Source organism: Phycodurus eques, chromosome 8 (assembly GCF_024500275.1).
Source record: "Phycodurus eques isolate BA_2022a chromosome 8, UOR_Pequ_1.1, whole genome shotgun sequence".
NCBI classification, from domain to species: Eukaryota; Metazoa; Chordata; class Actinopteri; order Syngnathiformes; family Syngnathidae; genus Phycodurus; species Phycodurus eques.
Window position 1 is genome coordinate 23,297,589 of NC_084532.1, and position 18,155 is coordinate 23,315,743.

The following is an 18,155-nucleotide window of genomic DNA, read 5'->3' on the forward strand; positions in this document are numbered from 1 at the left end:
AGCTGTGCTGTGACACTCAGTGGCATGTTGATGAGTTTGCAGGTCACCGGCGGTCAATGGGCCCCCCATGGCCCCACTCCGACTCCCCTGGCCCCCTTGTGTTTCCCTCTCACTTCACACACACAAAGAGACGCCACTGGCACTGGGCCACATTTCTAATGCAAGAGTCCTTGTACAGGCATGTTTGTCTTGTGTTATGCGCTAGGTGTTGTACACGATGTCCACACACATTGTTTAGACTAACGGCTGTGTGTGCTGATTTCACATGTTGACTTGTCTCTTTTATCCCGGGGCAATTAGTAGTGCTGACCTATGAGTGACAAAGTATTAAGCGTCAATGTCTACATTGGCAAAATTCCATGCTCATCTTAATGATCTCCACCAAGGCTACGGTTTATTTTTGTTTGTTTGTATGGCATGTCAAGGCAGTGTGTGAAATATTTAATTTACGTGTGGCATATTAGAGTTCTGAGTGGCCTAATGATCAAATTTCACATCAGCAAAACAAAAATCACTCTCAAAGCTATGTGTTGTCAAAACAATCACTTTCAGAGCTATATGTGGCATATTAATGTTACTGAATTATATATATAAGGCATATTAAAGCTGTGTGGCCTAATAATCAGATGTTCATATATCCATCCATCCATCCATTTTCTGAGCTGGTTCTCCTCACTAGGGTCGCAGGCGTGCTGGAGCCTATCCCAGCCATCATCGGGCAGGAGGCGGGGTACACCCTGAACTGGTTGCCAGCCAATCGCAGGGCACATACAAACAAACAACCATTCGCACTCACATTCACACCTACGGGCAATTTAGAGTTGTGAATTAACCTACCATGCATGTTTTTGGGATGTGGGAGGAAATCGGAGTGCCCAGAGAAAACCCACGCAGGCACGGGGAGAACATGCAAACTCCACACAGGCGGGGCCGGGGATTGAACCCTGGTCCTCAGAACTGTGAGGCAGACGCTCTAACCAGTCGTCTTCCATGCCGCCTATGTTCATATAGTAAAAAAAAAAAAAAACAAACACACAAAAAAACACTAAAAGCTGTGTGTGCCATATTAAAGTTATATGAGGCATTTTGAAGCTATGTGTGGCCTAATAATCAGACTTTTGCATAGTCAAACCAATCTTTCTTCTTGTTCTCATGAAGTCAAAACAAACCCACCCAAACCTGTGTGGCATAAGAATCACACCTTCTTGAAGTCCAAAACAATTATTTTCAAAGATATGTGTGATGTAACAATCACACACTCATGTAGTCAAACCAAGCACCCTAAAAATATGTTTGGTGTACAAGACACACTCTCATGCAGTTAAACAAATCACTCAAAGCTCTGTGTGGTATAATAATAAATTGTTTGTGTAGACAACAATCAATACCTCTCAAAGCGATGTGTGGCATAACAATCAGACCCTCGCGCATGGCCTCAAGGCTGAAGCACATGGCAGTTAATAATACGTAGCTTTGTCAGCCTCAAGGTTGGACCATCACTAATATTAAAAATCATAAATGGAAACTAGAAATAATGAATTAAACTGATATAAATAATAAAATGTATATGGATTTAATTAACTAATTCTCATTTAATGATGCAGGAAAGATTCTGACAAATGTATTATGTAGGGATCCATCATGGTATACAAATTAGATTAGATTGTTTCTATTCTTTGGTTCTACTGATCATCATTCTAGTATGGTATGAGCACTCATGAGATAACCAGAAATGAAATGTAACATAGTGACTTGAGACAATAATCCAAAAACAACAGTAATGCTTTGCAATTCTGTTTTCTCCGTTTGCCTCCTCAGCCCGGGCCATCGCTTACAGTGAAACAAGCTGCTGCTCAGACTCACTACAGTCGGGCAAAACAGGAAATGACGGGGAAGAAAGAAGATCACCATCTGGCCTCGACTTTGTGCGTAGGACTGTCTTTGTGGAGGTAAGTGACTGACAACCTATCAGTATGTCATACATTGTTCTGAATGCATTATTGACTTGAGTGTTTTCTAATTTCTTTCCCCTCTTTGCAGCCAGAAGGCCTTTCTAGAGAATATACCTATAGTGTCTTCTTCTGTCCCAATGGTAAATTCAGACATATTCCCCTCTATTGTAATGTTATGTGGAGTAGTACATGAATGCATTCAGCAACAGCATCGCTCTTCCACTTTTACTAAACAGGAGCTGCCTTGTGATCACAAAGGCAGTTGTTTACAGTTACATGGAAAGAAAAAAAAACATTTAAAATAACCTTGGCTAATGAGCTACATGCTGCTTTAAAATGTCTAAAGACAAAGTAGGATGTAGTAAAGTAGTACATTTTAATAATACAAAATGCTGTTTAAAATGTCCAATGTTTAGCTGTAGGTTCATCCATATTAGGGTGTTCCAAAGAAATGCAGGTATGTTGGACTTTTTACGTCTGAGTGCAGGAGTATATTATTTTTATCACCAGAGAGAATCCACATTTCGACCCCCAACAAGTACGAGTATCAGTACGTCAAAAAGCCAGCCAAAATGAGCCAGTTCCAGGTGGCCGTTAAGACGCACAACGACGCCCATTTCGCCCTCTCGCCCATGCCGCATGACAGTGCAGAGATGATTGAGATTGTGCTGGGGGGCCGGCAGAACACTCGCTCCTGGATCTCCTTGGGCAAGATGGGCGAGCCGCTCGTCAGTGTCCCTACGCCGGGCATCATCTCCTGGGATGAGTTCCGCAGCTTCTGGATCGTCTGGAAGGGAGGTCTGGTGCAGGTAGATGGCCTCTTCTGCTTATCAACAGGACTGTGCTGAAGTTTTCAGATTGATAGTCTCGAAGATATATGTGCGACATAACAATCGCACACTTGTCTAGTCAAAACATTCCCTCTCAAAGCAGTGTGGATTAACAAAATCACACTGCCCTTGTCAAACCAAGCACATTCAAAGCTGTTTGTTTGGAGTACACAGGCAAGTGATTATGCTACAGTCATACACAAAGCTTTGTGTGGCATAACAATCACATGCTTGTGGTGTCAAAACAATCAATCCAAAGCTTTGTGTGACATAGCAATCATGCGTTCATGTAGTCAAAATAATCATTCAAAGCTGTGTTGCCTAACAATCCCATGCTTGTGTAGTCAAAACATCCATCCATCCATTTTCTGAACCGCTTCTCCTCACTAGGGTCGCAGGCGTGCTGGAGCCTATCCCAGCTACCATTGGGCATGAGGGTGAACTGGTTACCAGCCAATTGCAGGGCACATACAAACAAACAACCATTCGCACTCACATTCACACCTACGGGCAATTTAGAGTTGTCAATTAACCTACCATGCATGTTTTTGGGATGTGGGAGGAAACCGGAGTGCCCGGAGAAAACCCACGCAGGCACGGGGAGAACATGCAAACTCCACACAGGCGGGTATTGAACCCCGCACCTCAGAACTGTGAGGCAGACGCTCTCACCAGTGGGCTACACAAAGCTTGTGTGGCATAACAATCACACGTCTTGTGAGTCTCGATGCTGGAGCACATCGTGCTGTTTTGACATTGTTAGTCTCGAGAAATGCTTATTGTTGACCCGCCCCTGTCGAGATACACCCTGTGAATAAATATCCTACAGCGACAAATTGGGGTTTGAATGATGAGACAGCGGGGAGGGAGGGAAAAACCCAAGCGGGGGGACTGCCACCACGTTTACTGGTGGGTCTTCTCACAAGGTCACACTTTACGGGCCGATGTCATCCGAGGACAATTGCTCGCCTGCCACTCATTGGCTCTGCCATTCGCCACACGAGACTGGCAGCCTATTCAATGCATCATGTACTCCAGTTCGTTGTGGATGTCTTTGTTGTTGTATGTAACAGTCATTGTTTTCATTTATTTTCCTCAGGTGGGCCATGGTTTACATCCATCCAATGCATCAATAATCCTTCAGTGGTCCGGCACAACCCCTTTACAGGTTTGTCTTTTCAAAAGATTCATAAATCCGGAGCCACCCGCAATAGGTAAAAATGATAATACATATAGAGACCATATAAAAATTTAATACAGTAGTTGCAATAGTTTTACGCTTCCCACATGCTGTAATGCTATAAAACTGACACCACGTACAAACAGAGCATACAACAATACTCATAGGCATATATTCTCTATGCTCTGTGGGATCAACTATTACTGAAGCTTCGTTGGGGACCTACTCAGCCTCCTCTTGCTGTATCACTTCAAGTGGACCTTGGTGCTGCCCGGCATGTTGCAGCACAATGTGGTACTACACTGAAAGTGCACAACTCTAAATTCAGAATTGCCTGTCTACTGCAAAAAAAACACAAAAAACACAAAAAAAACGAACGATCGCTCTCAAATGCCACTATATAGAAACAACGGAGTTGTAATTTTCTTTTCTTAAAAGAGATAATCTACTAATATTTTTTCAACAACCCTCCCATCGTACCCATCCAGGTACGACACATAGGCTTCTCCACAGGGTGGGGCTCGGTTGGGGAGTTTAAGATCTGGAGGAAAGAAGACTCGGATGAGAACCACAACGAGGCCTTCACTCTGGGGGTCCCGCACAACATGGTGCCTGGATCTGAGCGAGCTTCCGCATTTATGATCGGTACGTGTTTACGAAGAGACAGACTTGTATCAAAATTCTTGGGAATGACTGGTACCCTCCTTGCTTTTTAGGGGATGTGATGGGGCCCACGTTGAACAACCTGGACAAGCTGCTGCGACTGCCGTTCGGGTGCGGGGAGCAGAACATGATCCACTTTGCGCCCAACGTCTTCGTGCTCAAGTACCTGCAGAAGACCCAGCAGCTCAGCCTCGAGGTGGAGAATGAGGCTACCGATTACCTCTTGCAAGGTACAGCCCGTCTTTCTGTACTGCTCATTAGGTCCGAAATACTCTTTGTTGCATCCTTTAAGCCATTTGAACCATGCCGGATTAGGACTCCCCCATCCCCCTCCATCTCGTGTTCCCTACAGGCCTGTGCTTTCCTGATTTTGCGAGTTATTTGTGGTCATTCAGTTTGTTTCTATTGTGCAAAGTGGATGTTATTGTTATAAACTAGTCAGAGGAGTGATTGCATAATCACATGACATGTACATTGAGTACGCATACACACAAGAACATTCACACTAGCCAAACATACCGCACAGTCGGTTCAAGTGGGCTCAAGCGTGGTTTGACTGGCTGGGTGTTATTATTTGTGACTGCATATGCCACAGCACCAGCATTTAAATGGAAAGAAACATTTTGATTGGAGAACATTTTAAACCAATATAAGAGCCTAAATCGTCTGTTCTTCGGATGCCGCCCTGCCTATTCATGGGGACTGGGTCCCTGCCCTACTGACCATCCACAAGTGAGGTACAGCAGCTGTTAAAACTCAGGAAATGGGAGCGTTGCTTCTCACTACGTGCCTCTCAACAACTCAAATCCCTTGTTGCCCTGCTGTGCAAAAGGAGCGGAAGGAATTGCTGGCGACTTGTCTACCAGCATTGGGTTTTGTGGAAACTCCAGGAGTGACGTTTACCTTGGATAATGGATTTTGTCCGTGGAGCTGTGAGGAACTTTGACCCGGTTGGCAATGAATACTCTAGATTATGGACTGGAACGGGAGCACCCCTCACCACTTTTTCCTCCAATTCCTTTCTATGTGAAAGACCTCCTTCTCACTTTGCCTCTCCGAAGTCTCATAACATGCTAAATCTGGGACAGCCCCTCCATCTACTGAGTGGATTGTGCCAGCTTTGTTTGGAGAGGATTTGTTGGAGACTTGCAGTAAACACGCAACTTCCAAGAAACTTGCTCACAAAAGCTTACTTAGCCTCTGAAGCTGCACATGCTGTGTGAAGTACAGTGGAACCTCTAAGGTTAACATGACCTCCAACTTGATCGGATTTTGAAACTATTTTTCCCATAGGAAAATAATGCTAGGTCAAACTAGGGCCATCATAAAGCCTTTAGCAACTCTGATGTTTTAACTAGGCTTTACACGATCAGGATTTTTGGGGCCGATCACCGATCAGCGAGTTTGAAAAACCGATCACCGATTCGATCACAAGATGGAGCAATGTGTCTATTTCAATGAGCTGTTCATTTACTGTATATACTTGTGTACTTAATTGCTCAAAACAATTTATTTACAATAAATAATGTATCTTTGTTCATCTATTTATGCCAGTGAGGCATAATGACAGACAGAACAAATGGTCTTCTTTTAGATGGCAGGAAGTACATACGGTAATTAATGTATCCACTTTTTGTGAAATTTTTGTTTGTTGGTGTGCTGAGAGATTTTTCAATTGTAAAATATGTTCCTTGGCTAAAGGTTGGAAATCACTGCTCTAGTCAGATCGTGTATTCTAATCAGTCAAGTCAAGCCAACATTACAACATGACGGAAATAATGGGTGCTAACCTACTGTAATTAAATTACTTTTTTGTAATTAAATTACTTCACCCACACCGAAACTTTAGAGCATGATTCGACAGAACACCGGCATGTTTATGACGATAAAGCCGATCAGCCGATCAGCATAACATGCTAGTTATCGGCAGATACCAATCAGGCCGATAAAATCGGTGTAAAGTCTACTTACTTACTTGTCATTCGATTGTAAAATATAACCCTGGGTTGGTCACCAGTCATCCACAGCGCACATCAATTTTTTTAGAACGTGGGAGGACGCTGTGGTGCCCGGAGAAAACCCACGCTGACAACCACAAACCACACAAGCCACAGGAATGTATCAGGAAGTTAACCACTATAAAATGTTGATTTTAAAAAATAAATAAAAACAAAAATAAAAAAATACTCTGCTGCCTTTAAGGGTGAGTTTGCAGTTTTAAAACTGTTAGCAAGGTTTTAATGTAGATTCCCTTCACTCCCGCCCTCCTCCCTTGAGTCAAGCCACGCCCTTCAAGGGCACAAGATATGCACTGTACTTAACATGCGCTCTGAACAAGACAACGTTAGCCGCACGTTAGCCACGGCTGCTATGTTGGTAGCATTACTTATTCGTAATGGAGTGTTACTGTAACACTAAATGTTATCGGCTTAAAGCTTCATTTTTTTGGGACTGCATAGTCAATTAATAATCAAAACAGGTGATAAACCTGTCAAGGAGAATTGTTGCTAATTCTACATTGCTTTTGAATGCTCGAAGCTGCCTGTGGCCCCTCCATCTCTGAAAGGCAACTTCTATTTTCACCCTTGTTTTTTTCTGGGATCCGCCTAATTCATTCTTTTTTACTTTTGTTGTTAACCAGAGGTGGATATTCCATCATAGTTTCTGCAAAGCTCCTGACAGAGTTTGATATAATGCGGCTGGACACACAGAGTTTTTCCCCACCTTAATCACATGAATCTTCAACCCAATCTTTTTTTCATTCTGATGCAGGTTACCAGAGACAACTGACCTACAAACGTCAGGATGGCTCCTACAGTGCTTTCGGAGAGAGGGATTCCTCAGGAAGTATGTGGTAAGTCCTTGTTGGAGAAGTTTACACAACTCTTAGCGTTCAATCCGTCCTTCGTCGGGGCTGCATTCTTCAACTTTAACTGGTACACACACGCCACCGGCCAAAGCACTGAAGGTTTCTGCAGCAACTCAGCACGCGTGCGTGTGCACACACTCACACACTCTGAGACACACACGCACTGGAGATCGTTTTCTCCCATTGTTGTGTTTACCCTCATTTGGGGTCAAGCAGACAGAGCCATCTCATAATGTTTATAAGAATGACATCAATGTTCTCTGTGGGGGGGCTGCATTGCTCACTTTTTGGGGCCTTCTCGCACGGCGCATACCTCTGCTTGATTTATCGCGACGAGGTGGGCATCGTGATATATAATGGAGACAGCGTTGTAAAACAACGGGCTGCATAAACAACCGAGAATCGTAAACAAACTGCGTAATTGGTTCCTGGAGGTAGGCAAAGCTGTCAAGATTTATTTGCACTCGAGCGCCATCCGAGACACGGCGCGGACCCATGCTGCGCTGGCCTCCTCTTGGAGACAGAGGTATACGTTGTCTGGGGCCGCTTCACCAAATGCGATTTTACTGGCCGAAAGCACGGATGAATGACTCACCACCAGGATAGAGTCGCTCACCGCCAGGGAAAAGCTTGACCTCTTCCCCTCATGAGTGACGGGATGAGAGGATGCAACAAGCACGGCAGGCGGTGTACGTTTTGGGCACAACGCAGATGGTGCACTTAAAGGTAACCTTCACCATGCCTTATGAATCCATCAACACGAGGCTTGTTGATATCCAGAGATGTGCATTTACAAGTGCTAACATTTTCCAGCTGGCAAAAAGATGTATTATCTTTAGGGAAAATTTACCTGATCTAAAAACAGTGGCTTTCAGTATAAGCTGTGAGGAACTGACCCTTGCAGTGTCTTTTTCATGGCCAGTTCTCAAAATGTTGGACCCAAAAAGTTTGAGAAGCCCTGCTTTGAGTCCGTCGTACACCGAGCAACCAGCCGAAGCTGACTGAACAGTTGCCCAGGCGTGCCGGGTTCTGCCACTAGTTTTCATGAGTGGCCAACCATCAGCCACTAGTTTTTCTGAGAGTCGCAAGTGAATGGCGTTGCAGAGTCGAAGGCTTAACGGCCATTCCGAAAGGCCATGTCATATCAGAAACATTTCCGGATATAAAGTGAGATCCAGACGGCTGCCATCAAGCCATACCGGTACAGTACATACAAAAGTATTAGAACACAAGATTTTTTACATTTAAAAAAGAATCTTGAAATTCATGGAGTTCAGTGTCAGATTGCACTCTGAAATAAAAGCACAGAACAAATAAACCAAGTTACAAAAAAAAAAAATAATGGCATCAATCTATAAACCAAACTGTAATCTGAACCTTTGATTCATTAAAGTGGCGACATTAGGCAGATATAACAGCTGAACGCACTCATGGAATTCTATCTATAGTAAAACTCAATTATTTTCCAGTAAGTTCTTCCCAACTCTGTTGCAGAACTTCCCATAAATATGTGGCACGTAGGTTGCTTTGCTATTGCTCTTCTGTCCAGTTCATCTCAAATCAGCTCGATGGGGTTTAATTTTGTTTTGATGGAAAACATACAAAAAACCTTACCCGTTTTGTTTAACATCTGGCATTTCACCACTTAGTTTGTACCATTTCAAACTTTTCATTTGATTTAAACTGCTTGCCTTTAAATTGAAACAAAAATGGAAAGATTGGGGTGTTCTGAAACTTTTGACCGGAAGTGTAAACGTATCAAGTAAAGCGTGGAGAGTCTCTGTCACTGAAATGTACAAAAGGTACAAAGCGACATCCAGCTACCCGCCGCCAACCTGTACCAGTACAATATTTACAGTATATACTGTATATTGTCTTTACCAATAATACTTGACTATATTTATAACTTCAAATAATTTCATATATACCCATGGCTAAAAAGAGAGGTGTCTCTGTCGTCGAAATGCAGCGCATGCAGTCAATCAGTGGAGCCAAAAGCCTCGCAAATATCCACTTGTTCCTTTATTTGTCATCTGTTTCCTCTCTTTCTATTACTATAACATAACTCCAGCGGTAAGGACAATGCACTTCTTCCTTAACCATCACGCCATGGTGTTTGTGGTTGACAAACGTGTGTGGATCAATCGCCTTGTGAACGGGTATGACTGTATTTTTTAGCGATTGACCAGTTTACACACGTTTGCCTGCTTGCTTGGTGTGCGGCGGACCTTAGTGGTACCGTGTATAAAAGTTAGCTAATAAATAAATAAAAAAACACAATCATCCATGAAGAACTTGGTGGAAAAGCTGCACCGCTTTGGCCAACATCTCAAGAAGATTTGATGACACCGCTGCTGCCCACATGTGACTAATTGGATGAGACACACAGCTGACCATAATAAGGCACAAAGATAGAGATGGAAACAAAAACTTTTTATGTCTCTGGATGTTATTCTTCTTCACTGATACGTCCTAGGTTTTCTCCAGTTTTGCTGAGCGGTAGGCTCTGGAAAAGTGTAAGTGTGAATTTGTTTGGGAAGATAGGAAGCATCAGTCTCTCATGTTTTGGCTATGAAGTATCTCTCATAGTTCGACTGTTTTCTTGCTTTCCACATCCAAATCCCCTCCTCGGGCCTTCCGTAGCCAATTGCACACTTCAAAGTGTAAATATGACGGCTTTTTGAACACCATACATGGGTGTTGTCTGAGATAGAAGTCCAGATTTGCAGAGCCTAGAAGGGAATGTTATGATGTGGACCTGGGGAAAGCTTATTCTTTATCCCAGTATAAAGAGGGCTACCATTTCACCTGGATTATGAATAACATAATTCTATAAAGACTAACAGCATTCAGACTGTTCAACCCAAAGAGATTGATCAGGGGATAATCAAACGTTTTTATAACTGGTAATGAGTCTGTCACATCTCTGTGGAGATATTTTGGCCCTCTCTTCCTTGCAGAATTGTTTGAATTCAGAAAAACTTGAGGGTTTTGAGCATGAACGGCCTTTTTAAGGTCATGCCACACCATTTCAATGATTTTTAAAATGGAAAGAGGATTTAGGTCATTTGTGGATGCGGTTAAAATGTTTAAAAAAAAGTTAAAATGTGTCAGATTGTTAATAGAATAAATAATTCTCATTTGTGTTATTTAGAATTTAATTATAATCAACCAATTATTTGATAATAAAGCTAAATGTGTGGGGGTTTTTTTTTTTACTTGTATTTTTTATTACAAAAAAATCCACCCAAAATATTTAATGAGGTAAATTAATTAATAATCTTTTGAGATAAATGAAAAGTAAAATGAATAACTACATTTTCATTCATTTTATAGGAAAAAGGCAAAATTAGTGCAGCAAATGTTACAGGACTCATGATAATGTAAATACTTGGTGGACCGGATTTAAAAAAAAAAAAAAAAAAAAATCAGAAGGACCATAATTTGCCCAACCCTCGTTTACAGGGACGTAGCACGACTTCCCATCGTTGACTTGGTCTTTAGGCAGCAAACTAGTTGTGTGACTTATTAGCACTTCTGCTGAGCGCCCTCCAGCACATACAGTACTTAAATGTTCCATGTTTGGTTTTACATCCTCAAGACAAGTCTATCTTTTTTTTCCTTTTCATAACATCCATTTTTACATACCTCCTTCTGCTGACAGATTGAAAGAGTGTGACTAGTTGGACAAACTTCACACCTGGCCTGAAAAGTGTTTGCCTTCTTGAAGTTTGACAGTTGAGCATTTTTGCAGAATTTGCCAGCACATTTTTTGTTGTTGAGGATCTTTGATACTTCTCCTCCCTTCCTGAGCCCTGTTTACCTCCCTTGCCCCTTCTGCACTTCCTCCAGGTTGACAGCGTTCGTGCTCAAGTCCTTCGCCCAGTCGCGGGGCTTCATCTTTATTGACCCTGAGGAGCTGCGAGCGGCTAAGTCGTGGCTCATCAGGCACCAGAGAGACGACGGCTCCTTCCCGGCCATGGGGCGGATTCTGAATAAAGACCTGCAGGTAGACTGATGGCTGCGTTGAAGGTTCACCGAGTTCAGGGAGTTCTTGCAGTTACGAACCCCCATGCGCAGATTTTTCACATCTGATTACGTTGTCAGCGAGAACCCTGGCTTGAGTTTTGCAAGCATGCAAAAGAAACAATCAAATTGTTTCTGTGAAGAGCCTGGACACCTTGCCGGGAAAGAGACCTAGCCCTGCCGTGATTTGACGCCCACACCAAAATGTTTACAAGTGCCTATATTAATAATTGAAACTGTAAATACAGTGGGATCGGCTACAGTTCACCCGACACCCTAATGAGGACAAGCGTGGTAGAAAATGGATGGAAGTATGGACAGCCTGAAATTCTTTTTGTAATGTGATATGTAGTGAAAGCAATGAATGTTTTCTTCCATCTACAGGGTGGGACCCACGGGAAGATTTCTCTGACGGCTTATGTGGTGGCAGCGCTTTTGGAGACAGGGATATCAACTGATGTAAGCACATCCGACTACGTGTCGACTATGTGGAAAATTAACCAGCAATTATTCTTTCATATTGAACGTTCTGAACTCCCTTATCTGCTCCTTGTGCTTCCATCCTTATTCCCGAAACACATATGTTAGGTTTACTTGAAGACTAAATTGTCCATCATTGTTACTGTGAGTGGAATTGATTTGTCTCTATGTGCCCTGTGATTGGCTGGCAACCAGTTCAGGGTGAACCCCACTTTTCCCCCCACAGTAAGCTAAATGACAGAATAGTGAGAGTTTTTTTTTTTTTTGGACAAATATATACAATAGACAATGCAGTCAGGATGCCAATATTTTTGAGCACGACTGTAGCTCATACAGGAGATGACATTCTTCTTTAGTCCGCAAACTAGTTTAGAGTGAAGCAACAGTGCCTCTACAGATGGTCACCATGTGGTTAACACCATTTTACATCGATTACTTCGAAACGTAGTTGACCAACAATAAGTTCAACATCATCAAAAGAGTTTGTAACCTTCAATTAATCAGAATCAGCTTTATTTGCCAAAAATGTCAAAAAAAACACAAGGAATTTGTGTCCGGTAGTGGGAGCCACTAATTGATTATTATTAATTATTAAACACATTATTAATTGATTACAGTGCCCTTCACTACTTTCAACTAAGGTCAACAACAACAACAGTCGGGTTCTTTCTGTTAGTTCGGCGCACTAAACAGCGTTAAATGTCTTTTCCAACTCTTGTAAAAACAAAAACACTTTTCCTGTTTGCTACATCGGATGTAGTGCTGATTTTACAGGTTTCATTTCATGGAGTCATCAAGGGCATTGAGAGGTGCCATCCCGCCAGCTGTGGGACTAAATTGCAGGATCGCTGATAGCTGTAGGGAAGGATGTGTTGGCAGGCAGCCCGCTCCCATTTGTTATGCCTCAAGTCACTGCTGCAAATCTGATAACGTTTTTCATCGTGTCAAAACATCTCCGGATAATGTGCAGAGACATTTGGGTCTCGTGAAGGACAATTTACATTCCTCCCGAATCAATTCTGCTTTTTACCTGCGCTCTACAGTACTTGCCTGAGTTGTCTTTTACTCTCTTAAAAAAGTTTTCTTCAGGGGTACTGTACACCACATTGACATGACAGGTAGCCTAGAGTGGTACAGTGGATATAAAAAGTCTACACCCCCCCTGTTCAAATGCCAGGTTTTTGTGGCACATTTTTCCACGTGTGTTTGGGAGATTTTGTTATGGTCCGATGAAACCAAGGTTGAAATCTTTGCCCTCCAATGCAACACTGCTCGTCACCAAAAGAACACCATGCCTACAGTGAAGCATGGTGATGCCAGCATAAGGCTTTGGGGCTGTTTTTCTTCAACTGCAACTGGGGTCTTAGATATGGTGGAAGGAATTAAGAACAGTTCCAAATAGCAGTCAGTGTTAGCAAAGAGAGAGAGGGAAACCTTCGGGCTTCTGCTAAAAAGAAAAAAATGTCAGGAAAAGCCTACTAGAACATCTGAACTTTTGGGAGTTATTAATGAGGGACACATTAAATGGTAGCAGTTGTGTGCTTACCCCTATTTAGCATGTGTTTGAACGTGATTGGTTAGTTCTGAACATAGCCACGTCCCCTTTTATTAAAGGGCGTGCACACTTGTGTAACCACATTATCGCAGATGCTTATTTTTACTTTACCTCTCGAAAAGTTTCATCATTTCAGTTGAGATGTACAGGGTATAGGCCACATTAATGGTGGAAAATGTTTTTAAATAATTTTTTTAGTTTGGTCTCATTTTATTTTTGTCACAAAAACCTGGCATTTGAAGTGGGTGTGTAGATTATTTTATTATCATCGCATCTATGCGCAAGGTCATCTTTCAAATTGTTTGCTTTTGGGTACCATTTCGCTCAGCTCCTAAAACCGGAGCTCCTGCTATGAATTATTATTATTATTATTAAAACAGCAAAGCAAGTAGAGTAGTTACAAAAATATTCATACAATAGTTTTATGAGTAAAATAAATGTCCTGAACAATGTTACATTGGAGGTGTGAAGTTTTGTGTATATTTCCTCCAAAAAGAAAATCCCATTAAAATGGGTTGGGTTTCACTATAATTCTTATGAAAACTTTTGCTTTCCAATTGTACATAGTTGAGCACATTGGCCCTGTCTTGGATTCATCCATCCTGACCTCCCCCTTGATCTGTTACAACTGATAAAAATAATTTAAATTTTAAAAAAAATCCTTCACATCAAAGCAAAAAGATCAATCCAATTCCAGTTTCACTTCATGAAAAAAAATTGTTCTGTACTTGCATTGAGCTGCTCTGGGGGCCTGTCATCTCTTAGATTACAGGGAAGGTCACATCTGCCAAAGATGAAAGCTGACGTTTAACATTTTGCTGGAGGGGGGAAAAGTTTATTCAATAGCCGCACCCAAACTGAAGATGTGAGCATGCACGTGGGATGTTTATGTTCACCTGTTGCCTGATAATATGTAGCACAGCTGACTCATGTTTACAGAATGTTCAGTACTGCAAGAAAGTGAAGCTGACACACAACCAGGTGTGTTATAAAATAGACACTTGGGCCCCGCCACACACGGAGCAACGCGGCCAAAACCGACTCAACAGCCTCTCAAAATATCCACACACTCCTTTATGATTTCCTGTTTCCTCTCTTCCGCTTCTTCCTTGACAATTGCACCATGATTTTGTGATTCAATAGAAAATAACACAGTACAGTCTACTATACGTAGAGCATCAAAACCCTTAAGGTTGCCATAAAAGGCCACATTTTTCGTTGAAGCACATCTGTATATGTGTGGTGCTCAACTGCTTGGTGCGCAGCGAAGGGTCGGCAACTAATTTTTTTGCGATGGTCCACTTGAGTCGTGTTCAGCCGCGTCACTCGGTGTGCGGCGGGCCGTACAAAGTGACCTACAACCCCCAAATCAGATCATAATAAAGTTGATTTAATAACAAAGTTTTGTTTGGATTCAATTAGAATTTAACTCATCACTTCCCAGGACAAAGAAACATCCCCTATGTTGTAGGCAATGATTTTTGTTGAATTAAATTTGTTTTTTAGCTGTCATCCAAGTGTACAAATAAGTAAACTACTGTCAATGATGTCCTTTATTTTCAGCAATATTTGTACAGAGCAGCTGGGGCAGAGATGTTTTTAATTTAACAAAGTCTCATGTCCATTTCTCTGTCCTTTACATAAAAAAGGGAAGATGGATTCAAGATGGTACCAGTATCAGTGTTTCCCAACCTTTTTTGAGTAAAGGCACATACTGTATTTTACATTAGAAAATCCTCACAGCACACCAACCCCCCAAAAATAAAATGCTCCAAAAAGTGGATACACAGGTTAATTGTACCTTCTGCTATCTAGTGAAAGAGCATGTAATTGTTCTGCCAGTCACAAAACGTCACTGGTATAGATACTGTAGATCACAGGTGTCAAACTCAAGGGCCAGATGTAGCCCACCACATAATTTTGTGTGGCCCACAAAAGCAAATCATGTGCGTCTACTTCATGTTTGTAGCTAAAATCTTCCAAAATTGCAAATTGTCTTTTAATAACGTTGAGAGATTCCAAGCATTTTTGCAATGACCATCCTGCTGCATCACCAAATATGCAATGCTTTTTATTTTGTGGTCCAGGAAGAGAAGGTGGCAGTGACCAAAGCCAAGGACTTCCTGGAGACCAACACCTACTCCGCTGATGACCCTTACACTACTGCCCTGTGCGCGTACGCTTTGGCGCTGCTCCGCAGCGCCTTTGCCCCCCTCGTTCTGCGCCGCCTCAACCACATGGCCATTATGCAAGGTACTGTCACAGTTATCACAATAACACCATCCGAGCCATTGTGTTATCTCTCCCACCTAAAAAAAAGAATTCTAATTTGAAACATGGTTTTGGTATTTTAATCAAATAAAAAGAAATTATTTTTCAATCGACATACATTTTGGTGAACGAATAGACATTTTCAATTTCATTGATTAAAATATCTATTTTTTATTCATATTTTTTCTATTCCCTTGTATTTTGATGTGAAGCCAAGATTGTTGTTTTCTCATTAACCCTACGCCGCTCTAGAATGAATACATGAGATACATTTTTGGAGGACAAACAAGAACAAGAAAATAAACAAAAACCTTTTTTAAAAAAAAAATATTTATTAATTGTACATATTTATTTCAAATCAAATTTATTTGAAATTTTATTAATGTATTTATAATTTATCTATTTTAGATTATATTATTGTTTATTTATTTAATGTCACATTTTCGAGGAGGGAGCCTTTTTATTTTGATGATACATGATTTTTTTTTTGTTTAGTTTTTTTTGGGCGGGTGTTGGTCGCTCTTGCACGAAATTTTTATTTTCCATCAGTCTCCTACATATGCGATTTCTAACAAAGCGCAATAATAGATGATTTCAAGCTGCTTTTTTTGAAGGAACAACTAGGCTGTCATTCATAGAGCCTTTAAATTGGGTTAAGTTGGGTATACAGTGTTCACGTACATATTCATAATTCAAATGGCAAAAGATAGGTTCCGCAGAACAAAACATTGAAGAGGTGAATTCCCGCATAGCCAACCGCGAATAGGTTCACTGTAATGATCTTCGACAAAGCCTCTGCAACGTGTCACTGTACATGTGCGCAGATGGACTCACCCACTGGAGCCTGACTGGAAGCACGATGACGGACGAAGACACTTTCATGGGCTTCAGCGACGGCCTTTCCCAGTCAGGTAGACCAACTGGTCCACTTGATATCCACCGCGCACGCAGCTTCTACTAAGTGCCGCGCGTTTGTTCCCAGTGGTGTCGGCAGAGGTGGAGATGACAGCCTACGGTCTTCTAACCTACACTCTCCTTGGAGATGTGGCTTCAGCCCTGCCCGTGGTCAAATGGCTCTCCCAGCAGCGGAACGCCCTAGGCGGGTTCTCTTCTACACAGGTAGGCTTGGAACATGTTGTAGACTATTATAATAATAATAAGAGCTTTATTTATATACAGAGATACTGCATGAATAACCCTACTTATGAGTTTTTCCAGGTATGAGCTGTCATTTGGACAATTTTTCACATTATTTTTTTGCTAGTTTAATGCTAATACATAATGGGAAATGCCGTAGACAAGTTATCAAATAGCATCTATGGATGGCTGGATCTATGTGGTGGTGTTATAATGCATGAAAAAGCGGATACTTGAACCCAAATGATGCAGCATCACATGTAGACAGATAATCTAACAATACTTTACAGACATATACTCTTTATCCTCTGGCAAAAATGACTAATATTACTGTACATTACTGAGTCACCTACAGTAGTTGAGTGAAACTCTTCTTCGTTTAGCTGCATGATTGTATTGTACTGCTCCCTGGTGGCCACAACTCTTAATACTTTACATTGTACTTAATAATTTGATGACTGTTTTTTTTTCAAGTCAAATATGATGGAGTGCTATTTTCCTTATTAAAAAACACATTACAAAAATGTTTACTGTTTTTCGCGGAGGCTGGGTCCGATTAATGTAATTTCCATTCATGCCAATAGGGATAGATGCTTTGAGATACCAGTGTTTTGAGTCACGAGCGTGGTCACGGAATGAATTTAACTCATATCTCAAAGCAACACTGTCGTTGAAGTTCGTTCAAATTTGAGCTGATTACTTTGCATGGTCGTCATACAACCTTTCCTTACTCACTTCACCCGTGTGCCAGGACACGTGTGTGGCACTCCAAGCGTTGTCCGAGTACGCCATCATGTCCTATGTTGCGGGTGTCAACCTCACCATCTCATTGGCCTCCACCAACCTGGACTTCCAGGAGACCTTTGAACTCAACAAGGACAACAAGAAACTCCTTCAGAGCGCCACGGTAACCACATCCTTTGTATTCATTACGTTTCATAAAGAGAGAGTTTTTAAATGCAATTTGGAAATGAGAACATTTCTAAATCGCATTTAAAAGCTGCATCTCCATCGCAGGCTTGTCCACATGTGCCCAATGCATTGTAATTAAGAGGATGTCTCCTGTTCCCAGTTTTTTTAATTTTATTTTATTTTTTAAGAGAACTGCATTTTTGTGTACAATAGAAATAAATAAAACTACTAGAGAATAATCCAGTCAAAAAGGTCCATGGCGGACACAGGCAGTCGGGCA

General features: G+C 41.7%; 1 protein-coding gene across 1 annotated transcript in view; it reads left to right on the forward strand.

Moving 5' to 3' along the window:
• The window catches only part of cpamd8 (C3 and PZP like alpha-2-macroglobulin domain containing 8), a 65,513-nt gene that overhangs the window by 29,550 nt on the left and 17,808 nt on the right, over nt 1–18,155 (forward strand). Inside the window, 13 exon segments of the mRNA XM_061683033.1 lie at nt 1,819–1,949; nt 2,041–2,092; nt 2,463–2,761; nt 3,882–3,950; nt 4,451–4,607; nt 4,679–4,855; nt 7,398–7,479; nt 11,347–11,503; nt 11,905–11,979; nt 15,643–15,808; nt 16,651–16,737; nt 16,809–16,945; nt 17,715–17,870. Coding sequence (XP_061539017.1) covers nt 1,819–1,949; nt 2,041–2,092; nt 2,463–2,761; nt 3,882–3,950; nt 4,451–4,607; nt 4,679–4,855; nt 7,398–7,479; nt 11,347–11,503; nt 11,905–11,979; nt 15,643–15,808; nt 16,651–16,737; nt 16,809–16,945; nt 17,715–17,870 — 1,745 coding nt within the window.